Consider the following 18866-nt stretch of genomic DNA (forward strand, 5'->3'; position numbering starts at 1 on the left):
TGTTTGAAATTTGGGCGTGACAATAAATCATAATTCAGTTAGGGTTAGAGAGAACGATAAGAACAGTTAGGTCGTTGTTTATGAAGTTAGGGTTTATATGGTGCCTTTTATATTGTAAAAGTGTAGCCATTAAAGTAAAATAGTAAATGTATATATTTGTGATTCATATTATAAAAAATAAATTGATATAAATTAATATATATATATATATATATAAAAATTAAATATATGTATATATTATTGGGGCGGGTTTGTGGATGGAGATCACAATACCATCCCCGCCCCGCCCCATCCCCGCCCCGCCCCGCCCCGCCCCGCCCCATCCCCAATCATAGATAGCAGGGACTAGAGATCCCCACCCATATTCCCATTTGTCCCCAAATCCTCCTCCAATTAGGGGCGGGTATCCAATAGAGCTCTACCTCGCTGGGGAATTTTGCCATCCCTATCCACATAAATCTTTCCCCTTTACCATACATCAATTGAAACTGAATCCAATTAATGAACACAAGATTTAATTAACACCAAAGTCTCAAACTTTAGGAAAAGGGTACTGTGAGCTTTAAGAGGAAGAAATGAACCGATGTCGCCGTCCGTCAAAATACATGTGGCCCTATTCAAATCTTCATCCAGTTGCCATTACCACATTCACAGAGAAAACCCAATTCGATTTCAATCCATGGAAATTTGAGCATGGCATATATGCTTAGAACATGAATTCAGATTCCAGAAATCCCCCAAAATCAGAAGCAAAGACTGGCCCAGAAAGGCTGATCCTTGCTCGAATCCTTGACTCCAACTCTGCCAACCACTTCATTGTCCTTCACATCCAAATTCCGCCGTCAATTGTCGTTGGCCTCACTCTCGCTGCCATCACCTTCAGAGGTGCCAACGTTCATGCTGGCGATCGAGGTGCGCCTGAAGCGAATCACGAAGGCCATTCGAGCACACGCTTTAGGGATTTGCACTGAGAATCATGGGTTTAAAGATTTTTTTTTTTTTTTCATCAATCCTCCAATCATTAAAGAGACAGATTTACTCTTACAAATTTGACGGAAAATACAAAAATTAATGGATCATGTAACGTCATGTACCAAATTTGGGTCGTGTTTTGAAAGTCATGTACCAATTTGAATTCTTTGAAACTTAATGTACAAAATTTCGGGGTGGGCCATTTATCGGTTACTGTTCTTAAAATTTTTCCTTGATTTAATATTGAGCTTTCTGATGAATTTTCCGAAATGTGGCTATTAATTGAATTATAAATTTTCATTAATCTCGCATATTTGTTTATTGAGGTATCTTATTGAGTTTAACAATCGAATTGGTTTACTATATGTTTCTCGAGCATGAAATTTTTATGAGATTTTCTGAGTATGGTTGGGAATAGTACTTGTGTTTTTCTTTACGATTATTCTTTATTATGAGATTTTGAGGAAGATTGACTGATTTCTGTTTTCACATATTTTCTTGCCATATAGGTTGTGAACATATTACCATGCTAGCATGTCATATTTAATCCGCCTTTTAGGCTATGTGACTACTACTTTCAGGGTGGAGTCACGAAAGCCCTTTTGTGGTGATGTGGTGTTGCCTTTGTGGTAGTATTACGGAAGGCCAGTACCCTATCTCCCTCAGTGGCATAACAGTACAGGAGTATGGGAGTATTTTTGGCCTAGGAAGCTCATTTGTATGGCAATTATCTTCCCCTATTTATGCTTTGCTATTTTTGACTAGCAGGGCTAGTCAATTTTTATTATTTCAAATATTTTCCTCAACGCTTGCATGCATCATTAATTTTTTTATAAACATACAAATGGGAAATAAGTATTAACTTCTCGTTTTCGTTTTAATTTGATTATTTATTTTTGTCCCCTCACGCTAACGTTTTTAGTTACTTTCCCTTGGGCCCTTCGGTTTCTAGTCGAAGACTATAAGTATTATGCCCCGTATCCAAATTTATCCGTTTACCAGTCATTTGGATAGTACACGATAATTATGTTTACTTTTTTACCTTCATTTTGAACTTTTAATGGGTCAAAAGTTTGACTTTTTGTTTCATACATTTTTTTAGAAAACTTCCCGCAGGGCCACCTTGAATTTCAAGGTGAAATCTGGGGCAGGTCTTGTCAATAACGATTCTCGCCAGCGTTTTGGCAATATGTCCCCTCCCCTGGGGTAGTACTAAGGAGTATGTACAGTTGTGTGACCTCCAAATTTGATTCAGGATGTACCATTCGACGACTATATAACACTTCTCGAGAAAATTCAACTTAATCATTTCTAGAAAATCATCAGAAATTAATAACAATTCTACATTATCACAGCATCCCCATCCCCCCCCCCCGGGATTTGATTCCGAAGTTAATAACAAGTTGAGTCTAGAGAGAAGCCAACTTTTATTGGTTTCAATCCAGTTTCCTTTAAAAAAAAAACAAAAAAGACACAGTAAGAAGCCAACTTCTATTGGTTTCAATTCGGCTTCCTTTCAAAAAATATTATCCATAAATAAAAGTTTATGGAAGAGTAAAAGGGCCTCTGGTTCTGGTCCTTTCATTTCCCATTTGTTCTTTGCAGATGACCTTATTCTCTTTGCCGAGGCTAGCTGTGCTCAAGCTAAAATTCTTAAGAGATGCTTGGATCTATTTTGTGCTCTGTCTGGGCAAGAGGTTAGTTATTCTAAATCTGTGCTGTTTTGCTCTCCCAATGTTTCTAAGTCTCTAGCCAGAAATATTAGCAAAATTTGTGGTTCTAATCTCACTACTAATCTTGGTAAATACTTGGGGATGCCTCTTATTCATTCTAAAGTTACCAATCAGACTTATGCTTCTATTGTTGACAAAGTCCAAAGTAGACTTTCAGGATGGAAAAGTAAACTGCTTAGCTTGGCTGGAAGGCTTACACTTATCCATTCGGTCACTTCTTCCATGCCAGTTTATGCGATGCAAACTGTGAAGCTCCCTATGTCTATTTGTGATAAGCTTGATCGAATAAACAGAAACTTTCTTTGGGGTGATTGCAATGGGGAAAAGAAAATCCATTTAGTTAATTGGGATCTTGTGTGCAGGCCGAAGCAATTTGGTGGTTTGGGTATTAAAGCTACAAAACATATGAATCAGGCTATGCTCGCTAAATTAGGTTGGAGACTATCTCAGGGTGATGAGGGCCTGTGGAGCAAGGTGCTACATAAGAAGTACATTAGTGATGTTCCTCTTCTGCACCCTCAATACTCTAGTCCCTCGGGATGCTCTAGTACTTGGAGAAGTGTTGTGGCGGGTGTTCAGCTTCTGAAAAAAGGTTTGCTGTGGAGGATTGGAACTGGTACTACTATTAATTTCTGGACTGATGCTTGGTTGCCTATTGGACCTTTAATCAATGTTGTTTCTGTTCCTCCCAGTGTTGAGCTTAATTGGAAAGTTTGTGACTTTTGGGATGATAATGGATGGAATTTAAGTTTGCTACGATCTTACTTTGATGAAGACATTATCAAAATGATTATGCATGTTCCTGTTGGTTTTGAAGGAAGTGGCCCTGACAGAATTATATGGGGTGAGACTTCTAATGGGTGTTTTTCTGTGAAATCAGCTTACTTGGCCTTGATTAAGGAAGAAAATTATGATGCGTTTCCCTGGTACTTTATTTGGAAACTCCCTATTCCTCCTAAACTAAAGACATTTATGTGGCTGTTATGTCAAGGCAGAATTCTCACTAATGTTGAAAGAGTTAAAAGAAGGTTAGCTTCTGTTCCTTCTTGCCCTATTTGTCATGAACATCCGGAAACTCTTATTCACATGCTTAGAGATTGTCCCTCTGCTAAGAATGTGTGGAATGGTGTTATGTGCCTAGATACTATAGCAAGGTCTATGCAATTAGATTGGTATGATTGGTTGGCTGCTAACACTCACTGCAATAGACCTTGCTTTGATGGTCTAAAATGGTGTGGTGTTTTTGTATATACATGCTGGTACATATGGAAATGGCGCAACATGGCAGTTTTTTATGGTAACTACTACCCTCTTTTAATTTCTAGCAAAATCATTTTAGATGCTGCTAATGACTGGAAGAATGCTAATATTGGTTCTGTTGCCAGTCGTAGAACTTCTACTATATTTTTATCTTGGTCTAAACCTCCTGACCACTACTTTAAACTTAATGTTGATGGACTTATTGGTGCAGGAGGGGTTTTGAGGGATCACAGTGGTAATTGGATTTATGGCTTTTCTGCTAGTCTTGGTAATGGATCTGTTTTACAAGCTGAGGCTTGGGGGCTCGTACTTGGTCTACAATTGGCTAACAAAAATCGCTGCCAACATCTTATTGTTGAATGTGACTCTGAGGTTTTAGTGAACTTAATCAACAATGGGGTTAATGACCTACATCCTCTTCGGTCAGTTTTATGCAGCTGTCAATTTTTGCAGGGGCAGTTCTTGAGTTGTGACATTCGACATGTTTATCGGGAAATAAACTTGGTTGCTGATTTGCTGTCTAAAGATGGTGTTGGTGCTGATATTGGAGTGCATTTCATGGAGCAACCTCCTCCGCAAGTTATCAATGCATTGCTTGATGATTTGTGTGCAAGTCCTAGATCCAGGACTGTAATTTGTGATCCTTAGTTGTTTGTTTTTCGGGCCTTTTGGCCCCCATCTATCCAAAACAAAAAAAAAACAAAAAAAAAAAAAAGGGTGGAAACCCACGGGAAAGGCACAACACAACTAAGAAACAACTGGCACAAGAACTCCACTTGTCGCGCAGCTGGATTCCGAAACCCTAGTTTCGTGAAGCAGGGCGGCTGCCTTCTCCGTTTGTCTTTGACGCTCCGGCATCGCTATTTCGATTCAATAGAGCAAGCGGGGAAGACTTTTCCCATCGAATTGTAGTGGAGAGGCCAAGGTCGCGGATCCGAGGCAGAGCTTTGACGCACGGTGTCGACGTCGGGTTATGGATTGGTGTGCATGCAGTGGTCGCAAACGTGGGTCGGCAATGGTGATCGAATCAGTGCAACGGATTTGGGAGCTAAGTCGGGTCGAGGCTTGGAGGCGGACTTGATTTCTAGTGAGATTTGGTGACCACCCACACCAGGCTCCGTCGCGTTTTTCCAATGGTTGAAGGGAGAGGCCGACCGCCGGAAGTGCTGGAATGGCAGAGGTCGGTTGTGTCGGGATAGTAGTAGCTCCGCCGAGCAGGGATCCGATACTCTTCGGTCCAAACTTCAGAGTGAGGGCAGTGGGAGTTGGGCTGGGCTTTTGGACTTAAGCCCACTTTCCCTCCTCTTTCTGATTTGGGCAGCAGTTGGGTTGGGTCTTTTGATAGGCTTGCTATGGGCTGGGCTTAACATGACCCTATATCAAGGCTGTTCACTGCATTGATGGGTGGAAGTAGGCCTGGCAATTCAGCCCATGACCCGTTAACCGCCCATTAACCGCCCGCTAAAAACCCATTTATTTCCGCCCGATAACTTAACGTGTTAATGGGCTGCCAACCCGTTAACAACCCGTTAGTTAACAGGCGGAAACGGGTTGCCCGACGGAACCCATCGAACCCGATTAGAAGAGAAAAAAAAAAAAGAAGATTTTTTATTTTATTTTATTTTTTTTTCAGAATTGTGAGCCCAATATGTACTAAGTTTTGATTTAATGAAAATCAACAATGAAAAAGAGTTATAATGGGAAATGGGTTGGAAGAGGGTTTAAAAAAAATAAAAAATAAATTTTTTTTTTTGAGAAGGGTTTTAATAGATAATGGGAGTGAAAAAGAGTTTAAAAAAATGCAAAAAAAAAAAAAAATTCATTTTTATGTTAATGGGTCTTAACGTGTTTCAATGGCCAATTTATTGTTAACAGGTATTAACGGGTTTTAGTGGGTAATTGATTAGAAAAGAATTTTAAAATTAAAAAAAAAAAAAACCTTAGCCGTCTTAACGGGTTCCAACGGGTAACCCGCGAACCCATTGGGCTCAACCCGTTATAACCCGTTAAGATAACGGGTTATAACGGGTTAAGTCCGTTAAGACCGCCAACCCGTTAAGTCCGCCCGTAACCCGCCTGTGACCGCACTATTGCCAGGCCTAGGTGGAAGGGTACACCAAGATGGTCTTGGGCCCCAAGCTAATCAAGGCAGATGCGGAGAAACTAGGGTTACGTTAGAATAAATTTAGTTAGTTTTGGCATTTTCCTTTTGGTTTTTAGTTTTGCATTTTCCTTCTTGGTTTTTAATCCTTGCATTCCCTTTCGGGTTTTCGTCTGACTGCTTGTACAATCAATTGAGCAATGAAAGTAATGGGTGATCTCCAGATCCCCTAGATTGATCATGTACGGTCTTTATGATCTTTTCGATCATTGGAATATATTCCATTTTCCTCAAAAAAAAAAAAAGAAACAACTATATCCTATTTGAGGAGAATCCTACATGCATTGAATCAGCCTTGTGTTTATCTTTATCACCCTACCCCACTTTCCACTACTAAAATCGATCTCTGTGTCGCTAAGATAGAGAAGTTGTAGCATTTATGTAAGAAGTGTTCATGATTGACGATTTTCGGAGTGGCTTTGTCAAGTGGATAGACAATTTTCTGTGGCCGGGACGGAATTCGTCAAAGCTATTCTAAGCCTATTCTCGTATCCAGGTTGGAAAGGAATACAAAAATTCTTTCGGATAGTATTTCTCGAGCTGTTCAAACTCCTCGTAAGATTAAATTTCTGGTCGAAGATATTCTATGGCCTCTTTCTGCTGCAAACATCTTTCTTCTTTTTTTGGTTATAGAGGGGGCTAAAGAGGCCCAGAAAGAAGAACAAAACTAAATTAGCTAGCAGGACCATTAAAAGGTCTTCTTACTCTAATAGCTCATCAAAAACTTCAAAAAAAAAGCACGAGCAGCATGAACAGGAGGAATATCAAATTCAATGACTAAAGAGTAAAAAGCATGATCAAAGCTATTTTTCGCAAGGCAATCTGCCACCACATTGCATTTTGTATAGAAGTGCTTTGGGGAGAAAATGCTCTTCTTTTTTAGGTAATTTCCCCCTTTTGTATTAAAAACCCGCGCTACATGAATTTGCTACTTTTCACTCGCTTTCTCAACAGAGTATTACAATTAAATAGCAGATTTCCCATATTTTTCATCATCTATACATGGACTACCCTTTTTATGTACAGCTTAATCATACACTGCAAGAACCAACACATTATACACTCACTGGTTGGGGCAACATTCGAGGAATGCATAAACTCACAAAACTTGACAAATTTAGAAGCCACCTGTACGTGATTAGATGCTCTTGGGGGGAATAAGATGAAGGGTTCATCACAACCAAGCTCCCCATCCTGGAAATAGTTGACAAAGGCGCTCAGGGTCAATAGCATCTTGTATAAGTTGTTGCACCTACAAAAGTCAGATTTATCTTACATCAGATATCAGAGTTGTTGAACCTGGTTGCTTGAACCAGCACATCGTTTTCTAACCTAGGTGATTAATTCATTGTATGTCGTAACTTATTGGGCACACCTGGCATACATGTCAGGCACTGACTGAGATATTTTAGGATTATGAAAACAGCTTGCCAAGGATGCTTCAGGAAATGATGTCAAAACCTAGTCCTCACCCCCAGAGTGTTTTGAGTGTGATGGAATCAATTTCCAAGTAATATTTAGGTATAAACATATTTGGTAATGGTAAAGATATATGGTAATGGTCAACACTGGCATTATCAACATGTTACACGCTGGTGATACTTATTGACTCAAAAAATACCTTCAAGCTTATTCATAATATAGTTATAAGAAATACAATAAATTCTAGATCTATAGGATAGATGTAGCTGTGGCACTTAAGAATTACCTGCCCATGGATGCTTCGCATTTCTCCTTCTTCATACCCATCTAATTTTTGTTTGACACGCATCAATGCACGTGCAGCATCCTTGTTACCTTCATATTCATCTTCTGAGTCACCTAAGCTTGTATCTGATTCGTAATCCATTTCCTTATCATGGAAAAGAAAATAATGCAATGTAAGGAAAATAGTGCATGCTGCAGGAGATTTAACAACTGCTACATGTGAAATATCAACGGACACTGATGCCTGGATAAAAAAATTTCGATGGTGGCATAATCTATGTGATTTCTTTTTTCAAAATGGCCAACATGATCCTGACAGCTTTCCAGAACACCATCGCATATTGATAAAACATTTAGAATTCTGAGCTGGACATTGTTCACCTATGCTTATGTGTAATGATCGTATAGGACTATAGGTGAAAGGTACACCAATCAGAAAATACATCACGACCAAAAACAGATAATTACAAAAACCTTCCTTTTGTTATGTGTCGTTTGAAGTTTAAGTTGCTAATAATGTTCCAACATGACAATACCGTTTTGTTCACACAGTTGAATTGAGCTGTCAATTAATTACATTCTCCACTTGATCCCATCAGATTGCATATGCATAACAACCGACCAAAAAAAAAAACGACACAATTAAGTTTCGAATACCTTTTGACGCTGCAAAGCTTTCAGAGGTGACAGAGCCCATTTATAAAGGGGATCATGAATAAAAACCTGCATAGAAGTCCCATCCAATATCAAGAGGAGAGAGAAGCTGCAAGATTTATATTTAAATTTAAGAAACGGAGTCAAGTAACATACTTCAACGATGGTCAGTAGTGCTTCTTTATTTGTCCTCATAACAGAAAGAGTTTCCTCACAGCATCGCCTAAAAACCCCTTCTATTCCAGTGACACCCATACCATCAATGATGTCCCTTGTCAGTCGGAATGGAACCTATAAAATGTTGCTAACATCAGAACACAAAGTTACCAAAAGTCACTAACCTAAGCAAAGTCACAAACTGAAAAATACAAACCCGCTCTGGTGTCTTAAGCATCAACCCTTGTTCGAAGGCAACTCCAAGATCTATATGAACAACTTCTGCAGTAGTTTGATCAATTAAGATATTCATAGCATGTCGATCCCCAAGGCCGACGATATAACCAACCTGCATATAGAGGAAATTTGCCACTATTATAATTTGATAATTTGAAAATAAGAGCTCATTCTGAGAGTTCATTTCTTAGTGAAAGGATTGGAAAATTATTTAACACCTCTGACAGAGGAGGGGACTTGTACATTTTATATGAATGTTTAAGTTCTACAACTACAATTACATTAATTACTAGAGGAGCTTTATGTAGTATGTTGGACAGTGTCAAGTACCGAACTCAATATTCAATCCAATAGATTATTGCAACAAGAAAATGTAAGTTTTGAAGTTGTAACTATTGGGTTTTTATATATAGTTAACAGACCATGTCTAATGTGACAGTTTTGAGTATATACAACACACCATTGAACTTGCAGCAACACTTCGGGTGTATGCAAGCCTCTTTTCAAACCAGTCAGCTGGTTGTAAGAATCTCTCCAAGAAAAAGTGATGCATTACAGGCCTGCATAAGGTGTGTAGGTCAAATTAGGAGACAAATCAAGTTATTGTAGGTGTTTTCCACCCAAAGAAATACCTGAACTTGCCACAAACTTCCTGGAATGCCTTGCGCTTGTCCTTTCCCTATCAAAGATCAGGGAACTTTATATGAGTTTGTGTAAGAGAAAACACATGCTTTTGGACGATTCCAAAAGCATATGGGAGGACCATCCATTATCTTTGCTATAAATTCCATCTCCAAGACAGCTATTAGGTATATAATGTTGGAGCTATAATTAAACATTAGTGACCGTAAGTAAAATCTAATGACTTAGAGTACTAAATTATGAGAACAGCAGCCACATGAGACTAGTCAGTTACTGGCATGTCCAAATACAGAGAATATAAAGCCAATTAACAGAAACATAGTAAGGAAAAATTATACTATCAGGGCAATTCAAAAAACTATATACAATAGAAACACTATCTAAGGGCACCCATCCTAGTTTCTTACAATAAGGTGTTCCAATTTTTACCGCGAGTGAAATCTAATGGTTTGAAGTAGCTAGTCCAGTAAATCATGAGAACAGGCCAGTGCATGTCCAAAATACAAAGAATAAAGCCCAGTAACAGAATCATAGTAACTTTGCCACCAAAAAAAGAAAAAGAAAAAATAATAATAATAATAAACTATCTTAGGGCACCCCATCCTAGTATCTTACAATAAGGAGTTCAAATTGTTAACTTAAGCAACGGAACTTACATTTGCCATGTGCTCTCGACATTTGAGAAATGACCAGTCCCCTATTCCATAGCGACCATGTGCACCTCCATTTCTCATGCTGAAAATTTCAAAAGAAAGGGAAAAAAAAAAAATGAGACAATGATATTATTCTTTTTTTTTTCCCGATCTGACAACAATCATATTTTTCAGTCATTAGAAATCACAGGTGATTCAAAGTTGGTGAATTTACCTTCCTATAAGGTATTCACCAAGAGGAAGAGTGCCATTAACCCATTCAAGGACCCCGGCACTTGGAGTAAATGGAACTACCTATCTCATGAACAGCATTGTGGAATTACAATCATCGTAAAAGAACAAAACACTAAGTGTCAGGAAAATAATCTTCCAATGGTACATCCAGTTCAAATCAATTATTCAATTTTAAACCAAGAAGATATCATTTATTACAATATCCTGTTTGCAGCAGAGTCGAAGGTGCCCTAATAGTCTTAATAGCATGAAAACTTAAGCAGAACTGATACAGACCAGATAAAATGCATGGAATAACTCTCAATGGTAATTTGAAGTCGTAGAAGGTTACAAAATGTTATAAGGAAATAATCAAGAAAAAGAATTCCACATGGCACTAGAATCATAACCCAAGAGATAATTATGTCCAACTCCTCTTTTCACAGACTAAAATCCAAATTCTGCCAACAATGATGTGATCCTGAAGATATACCTTGTACGTGCGTACTCCTAATCTTCTTTTCCATGTATCCCGGTGGTTTCGCAAAAAGGTGTTGACCAAGGCAAAAAATTGTTCCATTACCTGTAGGATAAAAAGAATTTTACATATGTGAGGAAAATATACAAGCATGTGTTTATGAAACTCCAAGGAAGAAAAGATATGCCCAAAGTGAGCCAAGTTAAAGTAATAAAATTGTAGAGTATTAATAAAGGTCCATGTATAACTTGTAAAGAATAAGAGTAAGGCTATAGTATGTCAACATTTCTAATACACGTCCTATTTTATGTAATATCTAACATTTTGAGGACTCATGTTACCAATTGGACAACTCATGAGATAACTAAAGGAAAGTGCTCGCTAAGGTAAGTAAAGTTCCTCATTAGAGTAAAGTAGATTTCGTCTTAGTAATTGAGTCTTAAAAGTGGTAATTGTATGGATGTCAGACATTAACGTATTGTCAAATTTGTCAAAGAATAAAACTAAGAATTATAATAGATTGCATAAAAGTAGAGTTGACCCTATATTTCTCTGTATCTGTTTTCGTTGCAAATGTCCAAAATACATATTTTAATTCGCAGTTTCAAAGTAGGAATTGACATTTGGGAATGTCAGGAATCTATACCAAAATCACCATGTCCTCTTGAGAAAACTTTACATATTAATCTCTTAGAAGCCAAGGCTTCTATACAACACAGGAAATCAATGCAGGCAGGCATACGCACCTAATGCACACACACACACACCCACCCTGAGGTTAAAAACGGAGTTGAAATTCTTACAGCATCTTGTCTTAGATCATCGTTTCCAGATTTTGCCAGCTGTCTGTATCTGCAACCATCCGAACCTAAGCATTCGACCACCTTGGGAGCATTTATACCATTCATTACCCTGCATATACACCGATATATATCAGGAGTAAAAAAACACAAATAAATAACACAAAAACATAAATTGTCATGGAATTGTCTAAAATTGCAAAGACATACGTAACTGATTCTGCTAATCCCTTGAAGTATGGGAAAGAGCCTTCATCATATTGACAACTTTGGTCAATGGGAAAGGTAGCTGTCACAACTGGCACCTGAAGTTCATCATAAGTGAAAAATCATTTAGTAAATTATAATAAGAAAGAAATTTTACAAGCTTGATGAGCCAACTTGGTCCAAAAACCAAGTAAAATGTTAAATCACCTAATCAGCCTATGCAAGTTAAAGTATCAGTTACTAAATTGAGTAAGCATAGTCAGAATAATATTAAATCAAGTTTGCTAGTGCTTTACTTACAAGTTCCAGCTGTTTAAGATTACGCAACTCTCTTGGTAGCAACAGCTTTCTATTGGTATCCTGTTGACACAATCTAGTTAGATGGTGACAAAATTGTGCTAAAGATGTTCATCACAGAATAAAACAAAGTTATTGGGACTAAGATCATCATGATTAAGAACAATAATGAAATATAATAAAAGAACTTTAACTTGATGCCATTGACTAACCTCTCTTTTTGTTTCTAGTTCTGCAAGTTTGATATAGATCTCCACCATTTGTTTCATCTAGTACAATATGCCATATACACATTATATTTATCCATTTTGTGCATATAGATAAAACAAAATGAAAAAATAAACAAAAACAGCTTAATCTGGAAAAAGATGGAAAATACTTGATTTATTATAGATCCATGATACGAGGTCAACTCTCGTAAAAGATTCTCTGCTGCAAGCTTTTTATCCATGTCTACCACAAATGAATTCTTACTTCGCTGCTTGTCCTTGATACGGTCACCATTTGCAAGTGCTAGAAGCTGGTGCATGCAAGAACAGATGGGATGGTAATATATTAAAAAGATTCTAACAAATTATCAAAAAGGTAATTTCTGGTGGTCTGTTTACCCAAATGACCATTCACTTTTTTTACTATGTCAATCAAAAGACCATTTTCGGCAAAACAATGATTTGGGTTTGTTTGGGCTCGTGTTTGTCTTTGTGTTTGTGAGGGTGTGAACTTCATGGAAAATTAATGTCCCTGTCCCTGGCTTGAAAGAAGTTGAAAAAAGAGATTTGGCTTTGAGGTAGTAATTTACAAAAATTGGTCAGGCAAAGACACCACAACAATGTCATTACTCAATAGCTCTTTGCAAAAAAATAGTTTTAAAAAGAAATAAAAATAAAAATATACAAGGCCCATTATAGTATTGGGTTCATGTTTTGGCCTTTTTGCCAATTGATTGTTTATCCTAAAATATTATAACATAAAACAATTGCAGAAAACCACATTGGCAAAGAGTAAAATTTAAACGAAACATGGTGATGGCAAGGAGAAGTAAGGTATTTGTGTTTCATTTTAATAGAAACATGGTAATGGCCAGTAGCAGTCTTATGGAACCCTAGTTCGCAGTTCAGTAATTAACAAAACATGCATGTGATTTCAAATTTTTTAAAAGCCAATAGAATACAACTTGAATACCTGAAATATAGTATGGTATGGGTGGTCGATAGCCATTTTCTTCACAAGAGAAACCAAAGCAAACTGCACATCCAAAAATGATGATCAACATAAACTCCAATTTATTTAGAAGCTAAAGTATGACCTCAATTTGAACCTGGAAATTATGAGAACCCTGGCTATCCTTTAAGCTACCCATTCTCGAAGCAATTTGATACACCAAAGGGATGAATTTGTAAGACTGAACCTGTAAACATTAGATTAAATGTTAAAACTGAAAGGACCAATTCTTATTGGTGACACGAGCAACACACACACACACAACATGCGCAAATTTCGGCCACCAGCGCGCTCGTGCACACATGTACACATATAACATTAGCAAATTTTGGCCACCAACGCATTTAATTCAATGATCAGAAATTCGAGTCATTCATTCTTTAGGTTCCTATGCAAGCAAAATCGACAACTATTTGGCCATCTAAAATATGCAACCAAATACATTCTATCAGATAAGACTGGAACTGGAGTGATGGTAATCACATGGCTAAACAGTTTCCCATTTAGCCCCTTTTTTCACTGGACTTAGTGCTTGCGGAGGAAACTAGAGAACAAACGGTTGTGATCGTTAAATTGATGCCGGATATATGAGACTTACCAAAAAAAATTTTATCTGGGGACTCTAATATACATATTTGGCATTTAAGAGGATGAAATTCAACTCCAAAAAATGCGAATATTGATTAACAATATTATACTCGATTTCTGTGTACCTCGGTGATTGTGGTAAGCATGCTATCTACGACACTTTTTCTAGAGGAGAGAGAGAACCACAGAGAAACTAGTCGAAAAACCTGAAAGCGCATAGGTTAGTTCCACCAATAAACTTGACCTATCAGGTAAAAATATCAAAGAAAAAAGTCAGCTCATTCTTAAAATGTGTATTAAGAAAACAAAGGTTTTCAAACATCATGCAACATAATCAGAGGCATTAAAAAACTTCACCCTTCATGATTACAGATTATGTATGTCCTGCTTTATTGAACATGGATGTTGACATTGAGTAGCATACCACTCTTACATCATACTTGTCACCAACAACCAAACAATGTTTATATCCATCCAATGCTAGGCTAAGAAAATTGTCCCTGTCATCCTGCAAAGTTAAAGAAGATGAATGTAGTGGTTAGAATTAGATCAAAACAAAGGTTTGATTCTATTCCAGAAGATAAAATGAAATTTTGAACTCTTGGGTCCAATAGAAAAAGTTTGTTACTTACTAACTCATTTGAAGGCTTCACAAATGAAACTAATAAGTTAGATCCAAACTACCACCTATATTTGACTGTGTTCAACATTGTGCCCCCACCACAAAGTGGTGAGGGCACAATTACCAAATACCCAACACAAGCACAACCAATGTATAAAAACTACCTGAAGCTTTTCGGCCTCCTCCTTGTCCATTGCTAGCTGCTTTTGCAACTCTTGAATTTTGATAGAGTAATCGGTCTTCTCCCCCTGAAAGTGTAGATGGGGAAAAAATTATAAAAAAATCCATGGAAAATCATCTTGGCAGGTTACAGCCCAAAAGCCAAGGAAACTATAAGTGGTTGGAATTTACCTTTGTGGAACATTTTAGCCGTCTAATAAGTGCTTCCAACTCTGTTGTCTGTGAAGTCAACATGAACAAAAATATTCCTTAATAAACACTAAATATGATTTCAGTTCTTGTTCGAGATTATTCTCCAGTACCTTGTGTTTCCTCAGACGCATGGCTGCTTGCCACTCACTGGAGGAAAGTCTTTCCTCATAACTCCTAAACAGAGCATCTGCATAGTGTGCAAGATGAAAATGAGTTTGGCTTTGTCTATCTCTCGACCTCTTGTCTGTAGCCTTCTGATCCTCAACAAGTGAAACAGCAGGTTTCAAATACTTCTCCAATATAGTTCTTGAGCTGAATTTCCATTATCAGACGGTATAAAAAATACATATTAGTACATAATCTTTAAAAATACAAATCACATCAAGACATGGGTTTTGTCAATAACCTGCTAGATCTAGTCTCTGCCAGCCACTTCCCAACCAAGCGATGTACATCTGAAGACTCTTCATTCGACAGGGAATATTCTGCCACATACTTTGCAAGGCTGATAGCCATCTCATGCTGACCTTGGCTACGCAAAAGCTTTGCTTCTTCAAGCTGACAACATAGAACATTAAAAAAATTAAAAATTTACTATATTGCTATTTCCAACTTTTGAAAAAGAAGTACTGAATATTTGGATTCTCTAGCATAGGATTTTAAAAGTAATTAAAACAGGGGGTAAAATATAATATACTCCGTACCCTTCCAAGCCAATAAAGGGATGACTGTTGTTCCCCTGATTCAACACAAAGGAACTTAAACTCATGCAAGGCTGCAGCTGCTTGAGAAAATCTAGATCCCTATAAAATAAAGAACAAGGAAATGGTTTAATTAATGGGTTTGAATCCCAAAGAAAGTAAGAAGGGCTTCAATGTCTCCATCATTTAGGATACAATTTTCTGTTATTTGTTATGACATTAGGGAGTAACTGTGGAGTAGATAATAATACAGGATGGAAGTTGCTGATTTGGTAAAGTAACATGTAAGAGTTGTAGTTTTGTTTTTGTTTTGGTGATATATATATATATATATGAGGATGAAGGTAGACTTCTTGTCCTCTGAGCTTTTACAATGAATATATCAAAATCAGATATTAATGTTTGTTTCTCATAACAGTATGTGTGTGGAAGAATAGTGCAACCCATGACGGACTCCTAGATCATTATGGATTTGGGACCTAATTCATTTAATTATTAGGGCTCACATTCATGAGGGTTTCCTGATTCCATAGGATTCGTACAAGACTTGGAAAGCAAAATTTTCTACTCCTACCGCTAAACTAAGCAACCTTGATTCCAATAAGGAATAATTATTCCTAATCCTAATTACTGTAAGAATATTGTTTTCCCTATATAAAGGGACACAGGGCTCTTTGCATTGGCAAACAGCATAAGTGTGAAGCAAGAGGAATTCCACTCTAAGGAGAAGAATACAGTGGCACTGGCAAGGTTACCACTCCCAAGGGAGAGTGAGGGAATACCACTCAAGGTTTGACCGAAAGTAATTTGAAGGAGGAAACAAGGAAATACTGCTATTATTTAAATGTGGAGAGAGAGCAAAGATTGTATTCAATTGCAGAGACAGAGTCCTTGTTTTCTTATTCTAGTTTTTTCATCAAGTCCAGTGCTATAGGCTTTGGTAAGATTGTGTACCCATTATACATATAGTGGAAAGCAGACTGTAGCTTCCCTGTGGACGTTGGCAATTTGCCTCACAACATTATTTTTACTTTTGGTGTTCTTTTGTTCTATATCTCTGTGTGATTCTCTTGGGTTGCTGTTTTTAAGATTTCCCATTGGACCCATTGTAATTGATGAAAAAAAAAAATGCTAATAATACCTTACGGAGAGTACACGTGGATTGCAGGAGATGTTGCACCATAGAGTCCTTACAATTTAAGACTTGAAGTAGAACTCGCCTGAACGCTATAAAAGGCTCTAATAAACTCATGTGTAACTGTGTTCGCTCCAAAATGGAGCTCCAATCCACGCTCAGCCAGGATAACTGATTGAAGTATAAAGGTTATGTCAGGCAACCAGAAATTAGTGTTCTTTTTATGATTGGATAGGTTTGAACCAACAAAAGTGACCAATAGCTGGTTGTGCATCCCTTGAGACATTTATTTCATTTTCTTTTTCAACAGATAATTTGATAACATATCATAGCTACTTGTACTCATCATCCCCCATCAAATCAAAGGAGCTACTCAGTATCTTCCTTCCCTCATCATAATACCTGATCCACAGTAGGGATTAGAGGTTCTGAATTCACTTCTTCCATCTGTGGATGGAAGTTCATACACTCAGATGGAAATGATCTCCAACGTAAATCCCATGCCTTGCCAAGATGATAGAGGATCTGCCAAAGGATACAAAGTACTTTTTATTTTTATATTTTTGGAAGTGAGGTTCTCTGTTTTGGTTTTCGTAGCATTTCAATGTGTACCCAAGGCATATATAATAGATCAAAAACTTAACTCATTAAAAATAGACATCCGAAGGAAGCTATAATAGGTGACACGAAAGAAAACTCTTCCCATAGCTTCTATTCTCTACATGTTTTTGCAACTATGGGGACTTGCCAAAAAGAAGGCTAACTATCCAAACAGAGAACCCGATGTATGCTTAGAAAGATGAAGCATACCTGTAGTTTAATTATTGCTGAATATATATGTTCAGTACTTTCTTCACTTGCACGAGAAACAGACCAAACAAGCTCCTAATACACAAGAAACGACATAAGTTATCACAAGTCAAGCTCGTAGCAAAGACTAAAGGGAGCCTCACATTACCTGCTTTGAATCTTTCAGCTTTTCATGAAATTCATTGAAATTCCCCTTTTTTAGTGCCCTCAAACAACTGATTATTCAACAAGCAGAACCAAAATTTGGTTTAGAACTTGAACAATAAATAAATGTTTTTTTTTCCCAATTTTTCTTACATGTCATGAATATCACCTATGCAAATTTTCATTAAAATGATTGGCTTTGATGTGCAGAGTTGATGAAATAGAATTATCTCCAGCATAGAGTAACGAGAAATCCCAGTTTGCTGCACGCCAAGCAGCCTCATACTGCAAATAGCAAGAAAATTTCCTAATCAGGATTCAGGAAGTGAAATACATTGTTCATCACGCATTTTAAGCATTAAGACTGCTTCCACACACACACATGCACAAACACACGAAAGAAAAGGATCAGATCAGAAACCTGCAATTCGGTAAACTCCAGATCATGATGAAACTGTCCCTTTCTAGATGTCAATCCTTGACAATAAAAGTCCAGGACATGCATACAACCAGTTTGCTGCAAAGATCTGATCAGACCTTTATATGGTTTCCTCTGCCTCATCGGATCATCCGGTGTGGAATTGGAAAAATTATCAGGTTGAGTCTGTTCCAGTGACAAACTCCTGGAACCAAAATCCATTGGTACCAAAGCAGCTGAACGCACTTGCAAATCATAATATTCAAGGGCCTTGCTCCAGTCTCCCTCATGTTCGAAGGTAATGATTTGAGAGGTTAACTTTCAGAATCACAACAAAACCGGAAACAAAGTACACTAGTGTCAGAATATAGTTATGTCCTAAATGTGAGCTGGAAACAAAAAGAATAAATAAATAATAAAAAATAAAGAAATGGGTGATATGCATTAGCACACTACCAATGCTTACTCATGTAAGGTATTTATTTACAAATTTGTCTGATCTTGCTGTTTCCTGACTGAGAATAATTTGCCATTCTAGTGGCCATAGAGTTATCCTCCACGCTAAAATAAATACCTGCACTGTGATTCTAATCTGTCTGCAGTTATAATTACTTTTATAGATCTCGGGATTGCTTTGGTCACTAGAAATTGTTTTTGCTTCACTAAGTGCAGCAAGAGCAAACCA

At 37.4% G+C, this 18866-nt stretch overlaps 1 protein-coding gene across 7 annotated transcripts in view; it reads right to left on the minus strand.

Annotated features, from left to right (window-relative positions):
- Positions 1 to 6871: 6871 nt before the first annotated feature.
- LOC112169915 (serine/threonine-protein kinase ATM) overlaps positions 6872 to 18866 on the minus strand; it is a 37935-nt gene continuing 25940 nt past the window's right edge. For 3 of the 7 annotated variants that reach the window (XM_024307021.2, XM_024307018.2, XM_040507954.1), the window contains 30 exons: positions 18185 to 18499; positions 17933 to 18048; positions 17768 to 17834; positions 17620 to 17694; positions 17212 to 17334; positions 16816 to 16980; positions 15678 to 15776; positions 15380 to 15531; positions 15084 to 15285; positions 14953 to 15000; positions 14766 to 14849; positions 14404 to 14487; positions 14105 to 14185; positions 13489 to 13578; positions 13353 to 13415; positions 12550 to 12690; positions 12383 to 12439; positions 12174 to 12233; positions 11877 to 11971; positions 11670 to 11778; positions 10882 to 10971; positions 10390 to 10469; positions 10179 to 10257; positions 9513 to 9559; positions 9341 to 9440; positions 8861 to 8992; positions 8644 to 8778; positions 8491 to 8556; positions 7835 to 7978; positions 6872 to 7378 (listed from right to left, as the gene is read on the minus strand). In XM_024307021.2, the coding sequence (XP_024162789.1) occupies positions 7301 to 7378; positions 7835 to 7978; positions 8491 to 8556; positions 8644 to 8778; positions 8861 to 8992; positions 9341 to 9440; positions 9513 to 9559; positions 10179 to 10257; positions 10390 to 10469; positions 10882 to 10971; positions 11670 to 11778; positions 11877 to 11971; positions 12174 to 12233; positions 12383 to 12439; positions 12550 to 12690; positions 13353 to 13415; positions 13489 to 13578; positions 14105 to 14185; positions 14404 to 14487; positions 14766 to 14849; positions 14953 to 15000; positions 15084 to 15285; positions 15380 to 15531; positions 15678 to 15776; positions 16816 to 16980; positions 17212 to 17334; positions 17620 to 17694; positions 17768 to 17834; positions 17933 to 18048; positions 18185 to 18499 (3177 nt within the window). In that variant the 3' untranslated portion in view covers positions 6872 to 7300. Of the gene's footprint in view, positions 7379 to 7834; positions 7979 to 8490; positions 8557 to 8643; positions 8779 to 8860; positions 8993 to 9340; positions 9441 to 9512; positions 9560 to 10178; positions 10258 to 10389; positions 10470 to 10881; positions 10972 to 11669; positions 11779 to 11876; positions 11972 to 12173; positions 12234 to 12382; positions 12440 to 12549; positions 12691 to 13352; positions 13416 to 13488; positions 13579 to 14104; positions 14224 to 14336; positions 14488 to 14765; positions 14850 to 14952; positions 15001 to 15083; positions 15286 to 15379; positions 15532 to 15677; positions 15777 to 16815; positions 16981 to 17211; positions 17335 to 17619; positions 17695 to 17767; positions 17835 to 17932; positions 18049 to 18184; positions 18500 to 18866 lie in introns of those variants that run through there. The other 4 variants (XM_040507953.1, XR_005801345.1, XR_005801346.1 and 1 more) reach the window with 4 other exon arrangements.

This window comes from Rosa chinensis, chromosome 6 (genome assembly GCF_002994745.2).
Source record: "Rosa chinensis cultivar Old Blush chromosome 6, RchiOBHm-V2, whole genome shotgun sequence".
Classification (NCBI taxonomy): Eukaryota; Viridiplantae; Streptophyta; class Magnoliopsida; order Rosales; family Rosaceae; genus Rosa; species Rosa chinensis.